The sequence below is a fragment of the Apis florea genome, unplaced genomic scaffold, assembly GCF_048593485.1.
Source record: "Apis florea isolate Af1SG1 unplaced genomic scaffold, ASM4859348v1 contig_3370_pilon, whole genome shotgun sequence".
NCBI lineage: Eukaryota > Metazoa > Arthropoda > Insecta > Hymenoptera > Apidae > Apis > Apis florea.
In genome coordinates this window covers 495,136-512,748 of record NW_028256747.1, presented here as the reverse complement: position 1 = coordinate 512,748, position 17,613 = coordinate 495,136, and the positions used below count along the sequence as shown (strand labels likewise).

The following is a 17,613-nucleotide window of genomic DNA, read 5'->3' as shown; positions in this document are numbered from 1 at the left end:
TGAAATCGATGTTGCGCGACACGATTAAAATTTGAAACGTTTTAATTATATATTGACTCTACTGTTTTGCTTCGATGATTAACACTCGCGTTGATTTTTAAAATTTCTTAATTCCTTTTTGTAAAGTTGCTTACTTATTCGTTGTCTCCCGAATTGTACGTACATATACGTTGGATAAGTTTCAAGTTTCAAGCGGTTCTAAAACGGCTCGGAGAAGTTGCCTCGCAAATCAAAAGTTACTTAAATGCAAACGGCTGTAATAAATTCGAGTGGCTAGTGTTGCAGAGAAACACCCGTCATAATGATAAATAATTTGATTTAATATCGGCATAGCTAAACTTCGCACCCGCAATATATATAGTGTTAATCTCACGATTTATTTGGACGAAAATTTCAAGATTTCGTATTGTCGAAGAGAAGAGTATATGTTTCGCGGAGATAAGACTGAAAAAAAGTGTTGGCGGAATAATTTAACGGAAAGCACGCGTCGTACGTAATAATACACAAGTTGGAAATAATTCCAAATGATCTCGATTCGACGAGGACAAGTTATATTATACTTCACGAGTTGGAAATAATTCGAAATTGTTCCATAATAAATAAGCGTGCTCGTCTCGTCGTTGCGAGTTTCATCTTTAAATAACCGGGGGATGGATAGGATCGGAACGATGGTTGAAACTTGGACTCGATTACCATTCTCGATCGAAGCCTGGATTTCGTGTTTCGAACGAGCTATCCCTGTTTCTCGCGGAGAGAAATAAGAAGGGAAACGTTTGTTCGAGGAAACGTTTCTCGCGGATTCTTTCTTTCTTTCTTTCGTATCGGTTGCCTGTAATCCGAACGAGGCCCTCTGCAACCAATTTCCTCGTCAGCGGAATCGCGAAAAACCGGGCCACGCGATGGCTCCCTCTACCTGATCTTCCCTCGTTTCGCCAGAAAGGGACCGGTTGATCCGCTTATCGGTAAACGAGGCCATTGTTGATCTCGCGGTCGAAATTAAAAGGGAAACAACCGGATAATTCCGTTCACAGAATTTTTCAATTCCACTTTCTTTTTTTTTTTTTTTTTTGTATTTGTTGGACGGATCGAGAGAAATTATTGATGACATCGATCGAGAGAGGAATAATATTTAAAGGAGGAGGAAAATTTTCATCATCGCCAGAGAATTCTATCTACTTTTTCGCGGGGTGGCAAATGTACGCACGACAATACGTTGGTAAAATTTGCGTTGGCGGAGCGAGTTGGGAGCAAGAAAATCGTGTTATAAGGGGGACTCTATCGCGCTGATTACCGCGATATCTGCGAATAGACGATAAATGTAGATACCTATGGAAATTTACATAACTCGGCTGTGCATCGGTGATCGGTCTACGGGGACGTCAGATTTTATAGAAGCTGCGGGCAGCGCGGATACCGACATGAATGTGTCGAAACGTGTGTATGTATTCGTTTTTTTTTTTTTATTTTTTTCCCCAGCCTCGTTCGAGCGTAATTCTTTTGCCCCGATTCGAAAAAATTCTATTATACCTAGACCAAGAGAGCCCCGGTTCTTTGCGCGTCACTGACAAAAAACATCGTTAAAAAAAAAAGAAAAAAAATCCGAATATTTCATCCGCAAACGCAAATTTTCAGAACTCTCGAACTCTTTTTTTGAATCCAAAAAACGTTCGAGCGAATCGTAAATATATATATATATTTCAATTTTTCAAAATTCATAAAGTTAAATTAAGCGGACCTCTTCCACCCCTTCCTCCTTTCCCGAAAACGCTCGAACACGTTCGTTTCCCCTCGGCGGAAAATCGGTCGAGGCAAAGTTTCGTCTCGTGGAACTGGTCCAAGAGAAGCGTGTCGCTCGGTTTCGACCCATATAGCAAAGGGGAAAGTCGGGCAAATTGAATGTCGGAGCGAGGCGTGGCGAGGCGAGGAGACGATCATTAGCCAGTTTATCCCGGTCGCGAGAGAGGCAGTCAGCGGTGCACAATGCCCCTGTCCCTGTTCATGCGTGGTGGCTGGTTAGGTAGGAAGGCGGGGGAGGGGAGTTGCAGGAAGGAGGGATGAGGGAGCGAGCGCGAACACGTGTTCCGAATGCGTCGTTTGGCTGGAATAATCGTTCGCTCGGAAAACAGACGTTTCGATAATCGACGGAACGCCCCCTTCCCTTCGAAACGAAATCGGCTTCTAACTGCGAATATACGAATTTATCGTGTATACTTTTGCGAGAGATCGATCTCGCGAAGGAAGGAAGGAAGGAAAGCTGTGGGGAATGGAATATTGTGGAAAAATAGGTATCGTTCTTGGAAAGGGGACGCGAGTACGTTTGAAAGTGAAATTGAGAGAGTGGATTTTTTAAAGCGTAAAGTTATTATTATTGCTTATCGTTAACGCGGAGTTTGCGAAAAATAATCTCTCTCTCTCAAATTCGTAGTTACCTTTAGTTAATCCCTTCTGGGGTTATTGCGTTATCATTAATAAGTTATTTTTGGTCGAAAGTTGTTATCGTTCGATCGCTCTTAATACAATAACGAGAAGAATAACTCCGGAGAATGTTTCACTCACTCAAAATATATTCGCTTAATTATTATTCTCCCCTCGGATCATCCTCCGGAAATTATTATTTTTCGTTGAAGAAGCGCTGCCCTCTTCTGAAAGAAAAATTATTACCCTCGATACAAGTAAGAATAAAAAAATCTCAAGAGTTTTTATAAATGCGCCTTAAAAATCGTAAATTATCCGAAAGAGAGAGAGAGAGAGAGAGAGAGAGAGAGAGAGAGAGAGAGAGAGAGAGAGAGGTATCGAATCAAGGAATTATTTTTACTTGGACAAATCTGTGGCGAGATTTTTTCGAGCGAATAAATAAAGTTCGGAGCCGAGTGGAATATAAAAGATCGAGGCCGAGCAAACGTGACGGGAAACAAACAAAACTCGGGTTCGCGACAAAAGTTACAACGCTTGCAACGCGCCTCGACACCCCCCCACCTCTTCGACGATAAAACATCGTTGCACCCGGTCGATTTACAGAGCTCGGCAAACACGCGAATTTCCACAGCCCTCGGCGGCCAGCAACGATTCGATTAACCGAACGTTTCTTTCAACCCTCCCCTCGAATTAATTTTATTTCCCTCCGCGCGTTAGATCGGCCTTGATCGATCCTTGACTTCTCGCGCGTGGATGGGGAACAAATAAAATTCGTGGAGGATCGCCGTGTTCGTTGAATTAATTCGATGAATCTTTGTTCAAGTTTGCGGCGGGAAGAAAACCAGGGAACGAAAGGGGTCGAGATGATCTTGTTACGCGTCCGATTTTTGCGCGTTGCAAGAATGTTGAGGGGACGGAAAGGAAAATTCGGGTGAACTCGGGAGAGAGAAAGGAAAATTTGCGACGATTTCACGGCTCGCCGATTTACGGCGAACGAACGATGACGAGGCGAAACGAGGAAGCGAGAGGAAAAGGGTAAAAGGTGCGTGCATGTAAACTTTTCAGCTCGAATTTAAGAATTTATTGGATCTAGTTATTTGAGTATACGGGTGTAACGAATGAGATGGAAGTTCGTTTCTGTGTACTTGAATATTTCTATTATACTATGAAATATCTCGTATTTCGTGTAATCATTGTTATAGCACGTAACGAAAAGTTGCGATTCGAATGATAATGGGACGGCCTCGAGAGAATATGATTTGAACTAATTTTTCTTGTAGATGGATGGACAGAGATCAGATCGTTCGTTCGAGAAAATAAAGTTAATTTACACATAATATATCGTTTATGCATTCGATTAAAAAATTCGAAGCGAAACATTCGCGAGTAATAAAGTTAAATGAAGGATGAGAATATCGGAATACAAATATTATCGACGTACACGTGTAACGGGGATAATTAATTTTTTTAAAATTTATTCGATTCCTCCCCTAAAGTTGTCTTTAGATTAAATTTACAACCGTAAATTTACAATCGAAAACAAGAATGCAAGTATAATCATTTCCTTATTTTTTTTTACTAAGAACGGTTTCTCAATTGTAAATAGTATCCCGAAATAACGTTCGATCAAACATCGAGACTATTCTTCGAGATTATTTATTTAATATCGCTTCGATATCGTTACGATATCGTTTGTTCGCAAAAGTAGATAGACTTTTACGAATGTTAAAATAGCGTGGTAATCCGTGTCGGCCTTCATCATCTTCGACCTAATTAGAGGGAAATTAATCATCGTATTGTCCGGGAAAAATTACCAGTGAAATGAGATTCCTCGGACACGGTGGAATCCGCATTCCCGCCGAGACAATACCAACTCGACTTTCCTCCAAAGAACCGCGATCGAATTGCTTCACGGACCTTTGAAAACTTTATCACCGCGCTCTTTAATTAACGCACTCTATTACAAATTCCATTTCTTGCGGCGTCAATACGTCGCCATCGGCACCGCCGTCGACATTCGCAGTTCGCTTGTTCGACTTACTCACCGTGAATAAACTATTCTTTATTCCATTTATTTCTCCCTTTTCTTTCCCATCCCTCCTCCCCCTACCTCTCTCCCTCCTTTTCCTATCCCGCCATTTCCTCGCCTCGAATTGGTAAATTTCGCGAAAAAATACCGATCGAGCGACGAGAATTCCGTCACGTTTCGAAGACGGATCGAAGACGACGGTTTGCACGATTTAACGAGGGGGTTAAAGAGTTGGCAGACTATATTACACGGCCCCGCCGTCGTGGAAATGGTGGCGAGATACTGGACCGGCGTCGATTTTCGAGGACGAACGAGAGCCAATTCGCCGGGGAGAACTTTTCGCATTAATAATTCCATCGCGCGTTAGGAATTATAAATCACGGTGGCGCAGTCCAGGCCCGCCCTATTGGAAATGTTTGAAATTCCCAAGCTTTTCCAAGAGGATGTACTTGGACCCCCGCATAGTTCTCCGCCCCGATTCTTTATTCGCGGCCCCGCACCGACACATTCCTGCAAAAGTTCCGAGCAAACTGATCTTTCGAATACTACACTTTCGGCATACTGCTCCCTACTTCTCGTGCAAACTCACGTGTCCAGAATGCTCTGGAAACGTGTATTACAGATGCCCTCGCCTGTCTGCCCACGGAAATTTATGTAACCGGACCGCTAATTCGCTAATAAAAGCGGGTTAATTAACGTTAATCTTCTAGCTACGCATCATAATCGTTGGAGATGATGAGTATGTTCGATCACGACGAAGGATTATAACGATCCTTGGCGAGCGATCGTGTTATATCTAACAATCAACACGGTGGTAGTTTTAGCTTTTTTTTAATATTTTTAATATTAATTAAGCAGTTTTTTCTTCTTCGAAATTGAGTATAAGTCGATATGGAGTCAATTATGCGAGTGTTATCACTTTGTAATATATCATCGCGAGAAAAAAGAGGAAAAGGGCGCAAGTTCTTTACTCGTGTAAGAGAAAAAAATTAAAAATTTCTATGTCGTTAAAATCGATTCGAAACATGGAGGAAACCATACCGTTGAAATCGCTTTTTGATTCGTCCTGATATCTCGAACGGTTATCGAGATATAAGGATTCGAAGGGACACGATGCACCATGCAAAGATCGTGAATGGATCTCGAGCGAGCCATTGACCTACACTTTTTCTCAGAAACTATACACTACGTTTTTCTAGGAATCGCGTCTGGCACTTGTCTGCTGCAGTTGAGATAGGTCAGTGCGAGACGAAGTGCGAGCGAGAGATCCGAGTAAGCGACGAGGACGAACATGTTAAACGATTGAAAATTACCCCTTCCTTTACACGATGATACCTTCGGAACCGGAAATCGTATCGAGATAAATCAAACAGCGTTTCAAAGGGCAAGATTCCGCGCTTGTAATGGTATTTCGTTCGTTGACCGGAAGTCACCGTGTTCGGAGTTATAGCGGTTTAAAGTTTGCCTAATTTCAATAGAGTTTTTCTCGGGTTTATTATAAGGTAAAGAATCAGAAATTTTACTTTTACTTTACACGATGATATTTAGGGAACCGGAAGTCGTATCGAGATGAATCAAAAAGCGTTTCAAAGGGCAAGATTCCGCGCTTGTAATGGTATTTCGTTCGTTGACCGGAAGTCACCGTGTTCGGAGTTATAGCGGTTTAAAGTTTGCCTAATTTCAATAGAGTTTTTCTCGGGTTTATTATAAGGTAAAGGATCAGAAATTTTACTTTTACTTTACACGATGATATTTAGGGAACCGGAAGTCGTATCGAGATGAATCAAAAAGCGTTTCAAAGGGCAAGATTCCGCGCTTGTAATGGTATTTCGTTCGTTGACCGGAAGTCACCGTGTTCGGAGTTATAGCGGTTTAAAGTTTTCTTAATTTTAAGGTTTAATCAAGATTTAAGATAAGTTACGCGAAAGATATATTTATTTTTAGAAAAATATTGCTTATAAATTGATCTTATAGTGGTGTATTAAAAAGATTTTAAATTAATTTAAAAGTTATCTTAAGTCCTTTGCTCAAAGTAACTTGGATCTTTATTTAATCGACCCAGTTCGAGTTTAATTACGTTAATTAATCGAAGGGATTTATGAGTTTTAATTTACTTTTTTTTTCTTTTTTTTTTAGCATAAGAAATCATCATCTTTTAAATTCTTAATCGTATCTTTTATATAATAAAAAAGGCAAAACGAGCAAAATAATACGAGAATAAATACACGTGTATTTGGAAAACTGGTGATAGTTCGATTAGAAAAGATTTTCACTCCAGGATTATCGTTCCAGAAGACGCGTTTCAGATAGCGCGCAAACACCCATATCGATCGATACAATCCTGTCGAAGAGTTAAGAGAAGCGAAGAAAACTCGTAGATCACGTTGCAATTTGAAATTCCGCAGAAGGAGGATCCCGTGTTCGTGCAACTGGAGACGATTTGCATCGAAAACAGCCAGACAAGGAGGAGGGGGGGAGGGCAGGCAACGGAGGGATGGGTTGCCGCGACTCCAGAACCGGTACAAGCGGTCGCGTAAACATGCGAAAACAGTTTTTCAAAATTGTCGTAATTCCCAGTGACACGGCGCAGGGCCAGCGCAGCTGTTGCAGCTGCCCGAAACGGGAGCAGGGGATGCACGTACGGGGATAAACTATGACAGAATATGCTGCAACCTCCCCTCAGAACTTTAAATCCCGCCCCGCCATCGCGTAAACTTCCTTCCTCCAAATCCACTCCCCGGCTATTATCTCGACAACAACGATTTACTTTCACGCACGTTTAATTCACGAAATTCTTCGAATTCTTCTTCTTCTTCTTCTTCTTCTTCTTCTTCTTCTTCTTCTTCTTCTTCTTCTTCTTCGAAAGAGAGAGCCGCAAAATTTGGACGATTCGATCTCTCTCCCCCGAACGAAACTTTTCGATTCCATTTCCTATTCGCCTGTATCGCGGAAAACACAAGGATCACCCTGATGATACATCGCGTGTGCCGATTGTTTGCTCAGCTGTTGCGGCTCGTCGAGCGGCACGTGGCGCGAGTTCGAAACTGCAGTTACAGTTTTCTTGAACATAAACTCCGTGTGTCGCGACAACCGGATCTCCATCTCCGGAGAATATATCTTCGAAATGCGGCGTTGCATCGTGCCTGGAGAGGGGGAGGGAGAAGGAAGGGAAGGAAGAGAAAATGGAAAACATAGTGCACGATCGAAACATTTGGTCCGGGTTGGGAGGCGTTAGTCGAAGTCGAGCCGACAAAGTAGAAGTTACGATTCTCGACGTTCGCTTCGACGACGCGGTTTCTGATTTCTGATTCGTTCCTCGGCCGTTATGTCGGTGGTTGGGTGGTCGAGAGCTGCTATAAAACCGCGGCGGGCGTAAAGAAAGGAAAGGAAAAAAAGGATGGACAACTATTTTACGAGGCATCTATTTGAATTTATCCCGCGCAAAGACATTTATCGAGCCGTTGTATCGTGACACGCCGCTCTTCGTTGAAAATTACTTCGTGAAGGGATGGGATTGCACGATTTGAGGGGAGGGAAAATCGACGAAAAGGAACGAATGGCACGTAGTAATTTTTTCGCGATAGTGGAAGGGAAGAATGTCAAAGGGTTGAAGTCAGCTTAGACGAGACTCGATTTTTATAATGATTTTTTGAAAAGGAGTGAAAAAAGGATCGCGTGTAAAAGGATTCTCGCGCGATAAAATTAAGTTAAAATAACGATCTTGGGTAATTGTATCACATTTTCACGTTCTCTGTAATTTCGCAATTTATTTCCATACCATGTGAAAATCCTCGAATTTCCAGCACACGCTTCTATAAAAAAAAAAATTCACCGTATATCATCCTAGAAATCGAATCCGTTTGAAAGTGTCTCGAATTTAAAAAAAAAAAAAAAAAATTAAAATTAAAAACACGCACAACACTTGAAATTTATTTTTGAAATAAAATTCTAGAAAATTTGACGATCATCAATATCTACTTTCTTATTATATTTTACGTTTTACATAATATATAAAGAACGAAATCAATACAGATCCCTTCATCCATAACTTTATAATTAAAATATACCTCTCGTTTCAAAAAACACGTGAATATTTTCGAGCACAGTCATCACACTCACGATCCCCGAACATTAATACACTAATCGTCCCCTCCTCCCCCTACTCGATGCATTAATTTACGACGATTCGTTATATCGCGGGACAAGACAGGCACATCTCGATTTATGGCGGGAAGAGGGGGAAGGTATTTCATCGCAGAACAAAACAAATAGCGCGTACGAATGGACGGGAGAATAATGCCGGCCGCGTAAACCGAACAAGCCGTTTAAAACCGCTACTTGATTAACACGAAAGCCTGGTGGATTCGGTATTTTCTGGTAGCGAAACGCGCGGGATCCGAAATGGCGAAAATCGAAATTACAATCGGATTACAATCGATTATATATACGATTCTCATTAAAATCGGGGCGACGTGAAACAAGGGAGAGGAGAAGAGGAATTTCTTTCGATCGAGGGATGAACGGAAGGGTGGGATAACAGTGGAAGCGTAGCAACGTACGGTTAATGGATTAGAAGAAAAACTATCCTACTTTTCGATTCACGTGGAGGGACGTTTTATCTGGCTCGCCCGTTCTCGAGATCCAGGCTAATCGAATACAAGATTCGCCACGTCCCGTGGCAGGGTTGGTGGAACGGGTACGAATACAAAACGAGCGGTGGCTCTAAAGGAGAGAATCCGATTGTTTGAACCGTTTCCAAGACGAGCGTATTCCAATTACTTAAAAGCTTGGAATTGTTTACGGAGAGAAAGGCTAGACCGGAGGGAGAGTTTATGGGATTCGCACCCCCCCAACAGGTGGCACGAAGCGAAACACTCGCGACCCCTTTCAGAAAAATCATTCTAGCTCGCATTAGACTTTCAAATTACCGGACACGCCGGATAACGCCATATTCCACCCTCTGCTCCCGTATAATTCTGTCCAACCCCGTCCCCATGTAATTGTTTCCACCGTTTTCTCACGCCGCGTATTTCCGATTCCGGGATTATTTTTCACTCGGACGTGAAAAGAGAAATCGGGATCGTTCAAAGATCGCGCATCTATCCTCGTTTCTTTCCGCTTCTGCTTCGGAAAGGAAGCTTTTCAAGGAAGGAAGGAAGGAAGGAAGGAAGGAAGGAAGGAAAGAAGGAAGGACGAAGTCGAGACGGGAGAAACGTGTCCATTTCGCGATGGAAGGGAAGCGTGGAAAAAGGTACGGTCTATTAAATGGCTGGTGTCGTATCTAGGAACAAAGGGGGAAAGCCTGCCCTTTCCAACGACTCGACCGCTTTTGTCTTGACTCGGTGTTTCAAAGGGAATGATCCGAAATTTATACGAGAGACTAACATACGGAGCAAAGAATAGGGGGAGAGAGGATTCTTGGGAGCACGCCTCGTTTAATCAAAGTTCGAAAAGAGTTTTTGGCGCCGTCGCGACTCGCGATTCTTTTCATCCGAATCGAAATCTGTGCGAATCGAGGGACGAGTCGATACCTCGTCGTCGTTTCGAGAATGCATTTCTGCCGGAGAACGTCTTTTGGCAGACGTTGTTCTAATGTTCTCGGATATTCGACGTTCGAAAGCATCACATCCACCGAGAAAAACATGGAATCATGCGAATGATCGTATCGTTCGAGTTCTTCGCTTTCTCCCGACTCATCCTGGAAAAGTGAAATGCTATCGTTGCGATCGATTGTGAACGATAATACCGTAAAGAAAATACCGGATGGAAAATATGTGGATTTGAGGTTGGACGCGGTAATGTGACAAAGCAAACTTACAAACTAAACTTGGGACAGATTAAAACTAGTTGAAAACTGTGCCCTAACTCCGCCCTGCGGTCTCATCCCGCTCGATCCGTTTCACCAACTTTTGACCCATATTTCCTCGTACGAGAATTAATACTCGTTAACGGGAAAGCCGACCAGCACAAAGCCCACTTTAATATTCTACGCGTGCTCGAATGGTCCACTTGTTTAACTCGTCTAATCTTGTTCCTGATTTCCAAGAATATTCAAACCGATTCCAAAAATTATTCCGACTCTAACTTTTCGCTATCTTTATTCGTCTCAATTTATTAATAAACTTGATTTTTCCTTCTCGACGATATCTTTCACAATTTTACTATGTCGCTACACGTTGACAAATTGTTGACCAATGTTGAAAAATTCTTCGAGCGGATATGCATGCAAATTACGAGAGAAGACAATTGGTTAAGACAAGCGAGACCCGCGTAAAAATAACTTTAACTCGATCAAGCATCGCTCCGAGTATGAATGTTTTCTGAGAACACACCGAGTCGCGGAGTGCTCTTTTTCTCAAAAAAAAGGAAAGACCGCCTTTTTTTTCTCTCTCTCTCCTTAGAAAAAAAAAGAACGAGATTCCCAGAAAAACGCGAAAGCATTTGGGATCCGTGGCAACGAGGTATCGGTGGAGGACCGCGAACAAAATGTTTGTCGAGTCAACGGAACGTGTTTTCGCGCCGCGACAACTCTCTCTCTCTCTCTCTCTCTCTCTCTTTCGCTATCTCTTTTTTTTCTTTTTTGTTCCTTCCCCGAGAAGAGACATTAAAGCACGCTCCAAACTGGTTAATGTTTAAACGAGCCCCAGTCATTTCGTGGCAACAACGCCACTGTCTATCGTTTTCCAATCTCTGGTGCTGGAAGATTTTAGATTCGATCCACTTGGAAAAATCAAGCCTGGCAAATTAGTAGGAAAAATTGGCGCGGACGGAATTCTTTAATTATATAAGAGGGAGGGAGGGCGGGGAGGGGGGGAATATCGAGGAGGAAGAACATGGTCACATGCACAGGAGGGAAAGGGGGGAAAACACTGGAGGTAGAAAATGGTAGAAGTTTATCGATGGAAAAATGTGAATTGGCGCGATTTAATTTGCATCTGAGGGGGGTGGTGTGGGTACCGTCCGCGAAAATTGCAAATGCACACTGATTAGAGTCAAGTTTTCCTTCTGCACCTCGAGGATAAGGGGAAACGAACGAAACGAGGAGAAGGATGGGGGAACAAGTTGGGGGGAAAAAAAAAAAAAAGAAAAGACGGGAGCAGAAGAGAAAAGGAAACGAAGGAAAAAGATTTGCCTCGGCTAATTGCATGAGATATGCGATTGTTTCATGCATATTCAACGAGTCCTCGAGGTGGAAATAGCTGATCGCTATTCCTTCCATCTTGCGTCTTCCGCCTCTTTCTTTCCTCTTTTCCCGCTTTTCTCGCTTCTCCTTCCTTAGTTAAAGGGGAAAAGTTGGCGCCCCCTCCCATCTCTCTTCGAAAGATTTCCTCGAACGAGTAATCCGATCCTAAGCCACCAAGTATCTCCTCGATATTAATTAAGTCTCCTCGATCTTCCACTCCCCGATATTGTACGCACCTGCAACTAGTCTTCTTCTTCCCTTCCCTTCCCTTCCCTTCGCTTCTTTCGATCGAGTCGAGCATACGTGTAACGCGTAAAAAAAGGAAGAAAAAAAAAACGATTCTCCCAAAGGGAGAAGAAATCGAATCTCGAGATCGAGACGTTTAACGCGATTCCATTCCATTTTGGAAAGTTTTCCGGTGAGAGATGTAGGATCGATCGATTCGTCGAGCAATTAGTCGATAAAAATCGAAAAGCGCGCGATAGAGAGAAATCACGGATGGAATGGGAATCCGAAACCACGATTCGAATAAATTCATCACCTTTCCATTCCGGCCACGATACGCCACGATATTTCGCCACGGTGTTCCGTCGAACATTCTCGGTGAAACAGAATTTTGCGAGGCATGGCCGAGTCGGTTAACCTTCCCTTCCTCCACACTCCGGACGATTATCGAATTACCGGAAACGTTTCCTCCATCCCGTAGCGTTCATCCCGCGGATTTTCCATCGGCCACGCTCGTACTTTCGAAATATCGGCCGAATGATTGATAACGAGAAAACTGGGTTGCGGATTTATTTTTTTCTCTTTCTCTCTCTCTCTTTGTTTCGCTCGATCCCTTTGTTCGTGCTTTCACAGGCCGATTGCCCGTTCGCTTTGGCCCCCTGCCCCTCTATGTATATGTATTTATACTCGCGGCTATGGCGTTTCCTGTGAATTTTCGTTCACTTTTTATCGCGTATTTTCCACCGAATTTTCGTATCGCGTCTTACAAAATCGAAATTCTTAATTCTTTCGTTCGCTTTTACGTGCCATCGTGCGTCTTTGTACGCGTCGCTTGTCTTTCTCTTTTTTTTTTTTTTTTTTCTTATTTTCTTTCTCCACTTGTCTCTAAATCGTAAAAAATCGTGAGAGATTGCGAAGAAAGTTGAAGAAGCAAAAAGAGCGATAGAGGATGGATCTCTGGAAAAGCGTTGCAAATCGAAAGCAAGGATCTCTCGAAAATATCCGATATCGAAGGTAACGGTTCTTCGGGGGGGGGGGGGCAAAAGACGCTCCTCGAAGATTTAGAAAATGCAAGAATACGTCGAGTCTTCCCGTCGTTTCTTCGTCGTTCAATGCTTTCCCCCGACAATAGTATTGTACTTGTTAAAAGCACGTGTAAACTTGGCGAAACGATGCGCAGTTTCTTGCATTTGAGAAACCACTTAGTCTGATTGAGAGAGCGGCGAGAATGGCTCTCCCGTGTGCATGATCATGATCTAATCGATTCGATTAGGGACGAGTTTCGAACGGATCTTCTCGAAAAGGGCTAAGTTTTTTCGCGAGCAAATTCACGGAGGGGAAAGATTTAAGGATTTTTGATTTTTGGACAAAAGATCAATTTTGAGCGCGTTGCGCTTTAATCGAAATGAACAAAAATTTTCGTATTCACATGTTACGCATATTTACGCGATCTGAATATTTTTACACCGAGGATAGCAATAGTATTTTATAAATAAATAACAATAAATATAAAGACGCAAATTTTCGATACGCGTAATAATCTAAAAAAAAAAAATCTAAAACATTCGGTTGGATTTTAAAATTTACTTCGTAATGCTTGAAAGAAAAGAAGGAGAAAAAAGAAGGAAACGAACATTTCAACTGGAACGATGGAACGATGAAAAAGGAATGTTTTCAAACTTACCGCCAAGAAGGATATGCACAAGAAGCGGAAGAAATCTGTATTGGCGCACTTTCGTCATGATTCTTGATTTTTCTACATGAACTGCTCTCCTTATCGCAGAACTCTCGATTTCAAACTGTTGCGATTGTTGTTCGAACGTGATTCAAATGTAAACACAAACCCGCGAATTTTAAATGTTCCTTCGATTACGAACAAACATGTTATAGATAATCGTGTGACATATTTTTCTCGTGATTTTTTTTAAAAGAAAAAAATAAATGACGACGAGGTTTGAATAGGGAACACGAATGGTGAATCGTCGAGTCGAAAGAGTTCGAACGGAAAAGACCGTTCGACAGACAAGGTCCACGAGAAGTTGCGCGGACGAAGTCTCGGCTTCGACTGGCGCGCACCAACGTATCTGACCCCTCTGATAACAACGGCCAGCCCCCTCTGGTTCAAATTCATCCCCTTCCCTCTTCACCCTGTCCGACTCCCTCTCTCGTCGACTGTCTACGAGACATATCGTGGATCAAAAAGGGCCAACTTAGACGAAGTATCCCTTCGCTTTTTTTAATTTGCGATTTAGCATGAATCGTATCATGAATCGCATGAATCCACACTTTAATATGAAATGACGATTATTCATGACATGGAATAATTCGAAGCTTGCATCGAAATCGTCGTGTTGAATGAATTTGGAACACTGTGATGAAAACGCATGTCGAGAGAAATGATTGCACGTTGTATAATAGAGCCTATTCCCCAAAGTTGTTCCCCATTTCCTTCCAATAATATTTCCACTCTGCCATTCCCTTCAAATCAAATATCATGGAGTTAAAAGTTTAACACGTTTTTTTTATTTCATTCGTCACTTTTATTTTTCTCTCTTTTTACGTTTCACGATATTATCACGAAATCCTGTTTAAAAATATTTGATCCATACTGCCAAATCCGCAAACATTCCTGGAAAGAATGAGACAATAAGACAATATGATACAACGATTAGATAAAACTATGATAAGCAATTTGACGTAACGGAAATTTATAATTATAATAGACTTTTATAATGAATTATTGATCTATCAAGGAATATATAAATTTTTACTTGTTTTACTAAATATTTTATATATTTTAATATTTACAAATTAGATCTTAGATGATTCGATGATAAAAAAAAAATTATTGTAATTTTCTAAACATAATAAAATCATCAATATCATCACTGAAAATATGTAAATGCAATAAATAAAAAATAAAATACTTATTTATGATAATTATATAAACATACGTATATACTTAAATTATTATTAAATATCATGACTGACTTAAAATAATCTGTTTTTCTTATTGACAATTAAATGCTTGTCTTTTAATTTAAAGCAAGTCCCAAATAAACCGGATCAAAACGTATTTTCATACGTATTACGTGCACATACGTATTAAATAGTTAAAAAGGAAGGGATAAAATTTCCGTTAGGAGAATTATGTTTTGTATATCGGAAGTGAAGTCTATAGTTGAAAATCAGCCGACGATAATAACGTGACGCGTTTTCTGTGTAAGCCAGACGTTAGCGCCTCTCGTGAGTTGCGCAACAGTCGCGAGGTCAGCATCATTGTAACTTTTGGCGCCAATTGATTACAAGGCGCTATATATTCCATTTACAAAACAATTATATTAAAAAAGTAGTACGTATATAAGTGGCGATATTAAAATCGCTTATTTATCCATACGTGACAGTCATAAAAAGGATTTTATACACATATTTGTAAACATAACCTTGGTATACTTTTAGTGCCGCCAAGGAAAGCAACAAAACGGCCAGCTCACAATTCTGCAAAAGGCCCACGAGAGCCAAAACAGATAAGGAAAAAACAAGGTAAATTATTATTTCGTCAGTATTAAGTTATTTTTTACAATTTATTTTTTGCGTCGAAAAATATATTAGCCGAGAAAAATTTGATCGAAATATATAACCGCGAAGCACATGGATATGTTTAGACAATGTGTTTCACGATCGATAATTATTGCTTCCTTTTAATTGCTAGTTAGAAATAAATTAATATTTTTTAGGTAAAAAAATTTCGTGAAACCGTCGTAATAATTTTTCTGTTATAGTGCCGCGAATATTACGTGTCCTGCGGTAAATGTGGATCGGCACAAACATAATTGTACCTCTCTAAACCAAATACCATAAAATAGTACTAGACATTTGCATGCATTTCACAGAATTAGTTGTGAAACCCGATTTACGACAATCTGCGACTGGCGGCGTATTATTAGTATTTGGACAAGGCGATGTTGGACAACTAGGTTTAGGAGAAGAAGTTGTTGAAAAAACACGACCAGCAGTTGTACCTGGATATCAAGATATAATATCTGTAGCAGCTGGTGGTATGCACAATGTGTGCCTAAGACAAACCGGAGAAGTATTAACATTTGGATGCAATGACGAAGGTGCATTGGGACGAGATACATCTAAGGATGGTTCTGAGACTGAACCAGGTTCCGTTGAATTACCAAGTAAAGCTATTCAAGTGACAGCTGGAGATTCTCATAGTGCCGCTTTATTAGAAGATGGACGAGTTTTTGCATGGGGCTCTTTTAGGGTATAATTTTCCTTACATTTTAAATATAAATTTATTATCTTAAATCTTATTATCTTATTTGCATTGTTATTAATATTAAAATATTTATATTAATAACTCATTTATTTCCTCAAGGATTCTCATGGTACTATGGGTCTAACATTAAAAGGAAATGAACGATTTCCAATAGAAATACTGCCTAATGTAAACATAGTTAAAATAGCGTCTGGTGCTGATCATTTAGTGTTACTTGATAAAAATGGACATGTATATACATGCGGTTGTGGAGAACAAGGTCAATTGGGACGAGTAGCTGCTAGAACAGCTAGTAGAAATACCCGTCATGGTATGGGTCCTTTATTAACTCCTGGTTTAGTTGAATTTAAAGTTACTAAAAAATTAGAATTTGATGATATTTGGGCTGGAACATATTGTACATTTGCTAAAGAATATCAAAAGGGAGATATATATGTATTTGGATTAAATAATTATTATCAAATTGGTAAGTTGAAATAAAATATTAACGAATAGAAGAGTGTATAAAAGTTCGTAATTCTTTTAAAAAGTAATTCCAAATAACCATTTTTAGGCTTAAAAGATCCTATAACTCATTTTCATCCACAAGTTTCAAAAACATTTAGTGGAAAAGTTTGGAGGCATATTAGCAGCGGGCAGCATCATACTATTGCCTTAGATGATTCTGGTCAAGTATTTGTTATGGGCCGTAAAGAATATGGACGTCTTGGACTTGGTTCTAATTGTTTGGATGCAAAAGAATTAACACTAGTTCCTAATTTAAGTTCCTTTAAATGTATTGATGTTGCAGCAGGCAGTGCCCAATCTTTTGCTGTCACTGAATTAGGTAGCATTCTTTGCTAACGTCGTTATTATTTATCTTTCGTTATTCTTATATTTCGTTATTATTATTATTATTATTATTATATTGTTAAATATATGGTATTTTTATCTTTTTATATTTGTATAGGAGATTTATATTCATGGGGTATGGGTTCAAGTGGCCAGCTAGGTACAGGAGAAGAAGAGGATGTTGAAGAACCTACACTAGTCAAAGGAAAACAATTGGAAGGTAAAACAGTAGTACGAGTCGCGGGTGGAGGTCAGCATACATTAACATTAGCAACAATCCATCCAATGAAAGAAAAAACAGCTGGTTAATATTAAATGACTTGTTAGATTTAAATTTAAAGTGTTTCATATATGTGATAATAATTTGGACAACGAAGGGAAAAAGGAATTAATGATTTTTATTCTCCTTGAGCAAAAGTTACATTGAAGGAGAAACTAACAAATAAAACTAATTCTGAAGATGTATCGTAATTTCGATGATAAGACGATACTTATATTTGTACATAATTTTTTTGTGCTAAAAAAAATTGCATCATTGTGTTTATATAATTAATATATCGACTGATTTTTTGATTGCATTGTTATTTTTTCTACTTGATTGTATTATGATGAAATAAAACACTTTTCTACTTGTGAATTATA

The 17,613-nt window shown here is 40.2% G+C and overlaps 2 protein-coding genes across 3 annotated transcripts in view; one reads left to right on the top strand and one right to left on the bottom strand.

Moving 5' to 3' along the window:
- LOC100863025 (kin of IRRE-like protein 3) overlaps positions 1-13,946 on the bottom strand; it is a 118,202-nt gene extending 104,256 nt beyond the window's left edge. The window contains exon 1 of the mRNA XM_003694891.4: positions 13,537-13,946. Coding sequence (XP_003694939.2) covers positions 13,537-13,594 — 58 coding nt within the window. The 5' untranslated portion in view covers positions 13,595-13,946. The remainder of the gene's footprint in view (positions 1-13,536) is intronic.
- Positions 13,947-15,072: 1,126 nt separating this feature from the next.
- On the top strand, positions 15,073-17,608 carry Rcc1 (Regulator of chromosome condensation 1). 2 transcript variants are annotated; one of them, XM_003694880.4, is made up of 6 exons: positions 15,073-15,204; positions 15,312-15,395; positions 15,746-16,125; positions 16,240-16,606; positions 16,694-16,966; positions 17,090-17,608. In XM_003694880.4, coding segments are annotated over exons 1-6 (1,296 nt in total). In that variant the 5' UTR covers positions 15,073-15,203; the 3' UTR covers positions 17,281-17,608. The 2 variants fall into 2 exon arrangements, with proteins under 2 accessions (XP_003694928.1, XP_012343728.1); XM_012488274.3 differs by having other exon boundaries at positions 15,082-15,204; positions 15,635-16,125.
- Positions 17,609-17,613: the final 5 nt, after the last annotated feature.

Excerpts from the sequence above, each read along its gene's own strand:
- Rcc1 (XM_003694880.4), top strand. Across the intron at positions 15,396-15,745 it reads ACAGATAAGGAAAAAACAAG|AATTAGTTGTGAAACCCGAT; the intron begins GTAAATTATTAT and ends TGCATTTCACAG. Across the intron at positions 16,607-16,693 it reads AAATAATTATTATCAAATTG|GCTTAAAAGATCCTATAACT; the intron begins GTAAGTTGAAAT and ends AACCATTTTTAG.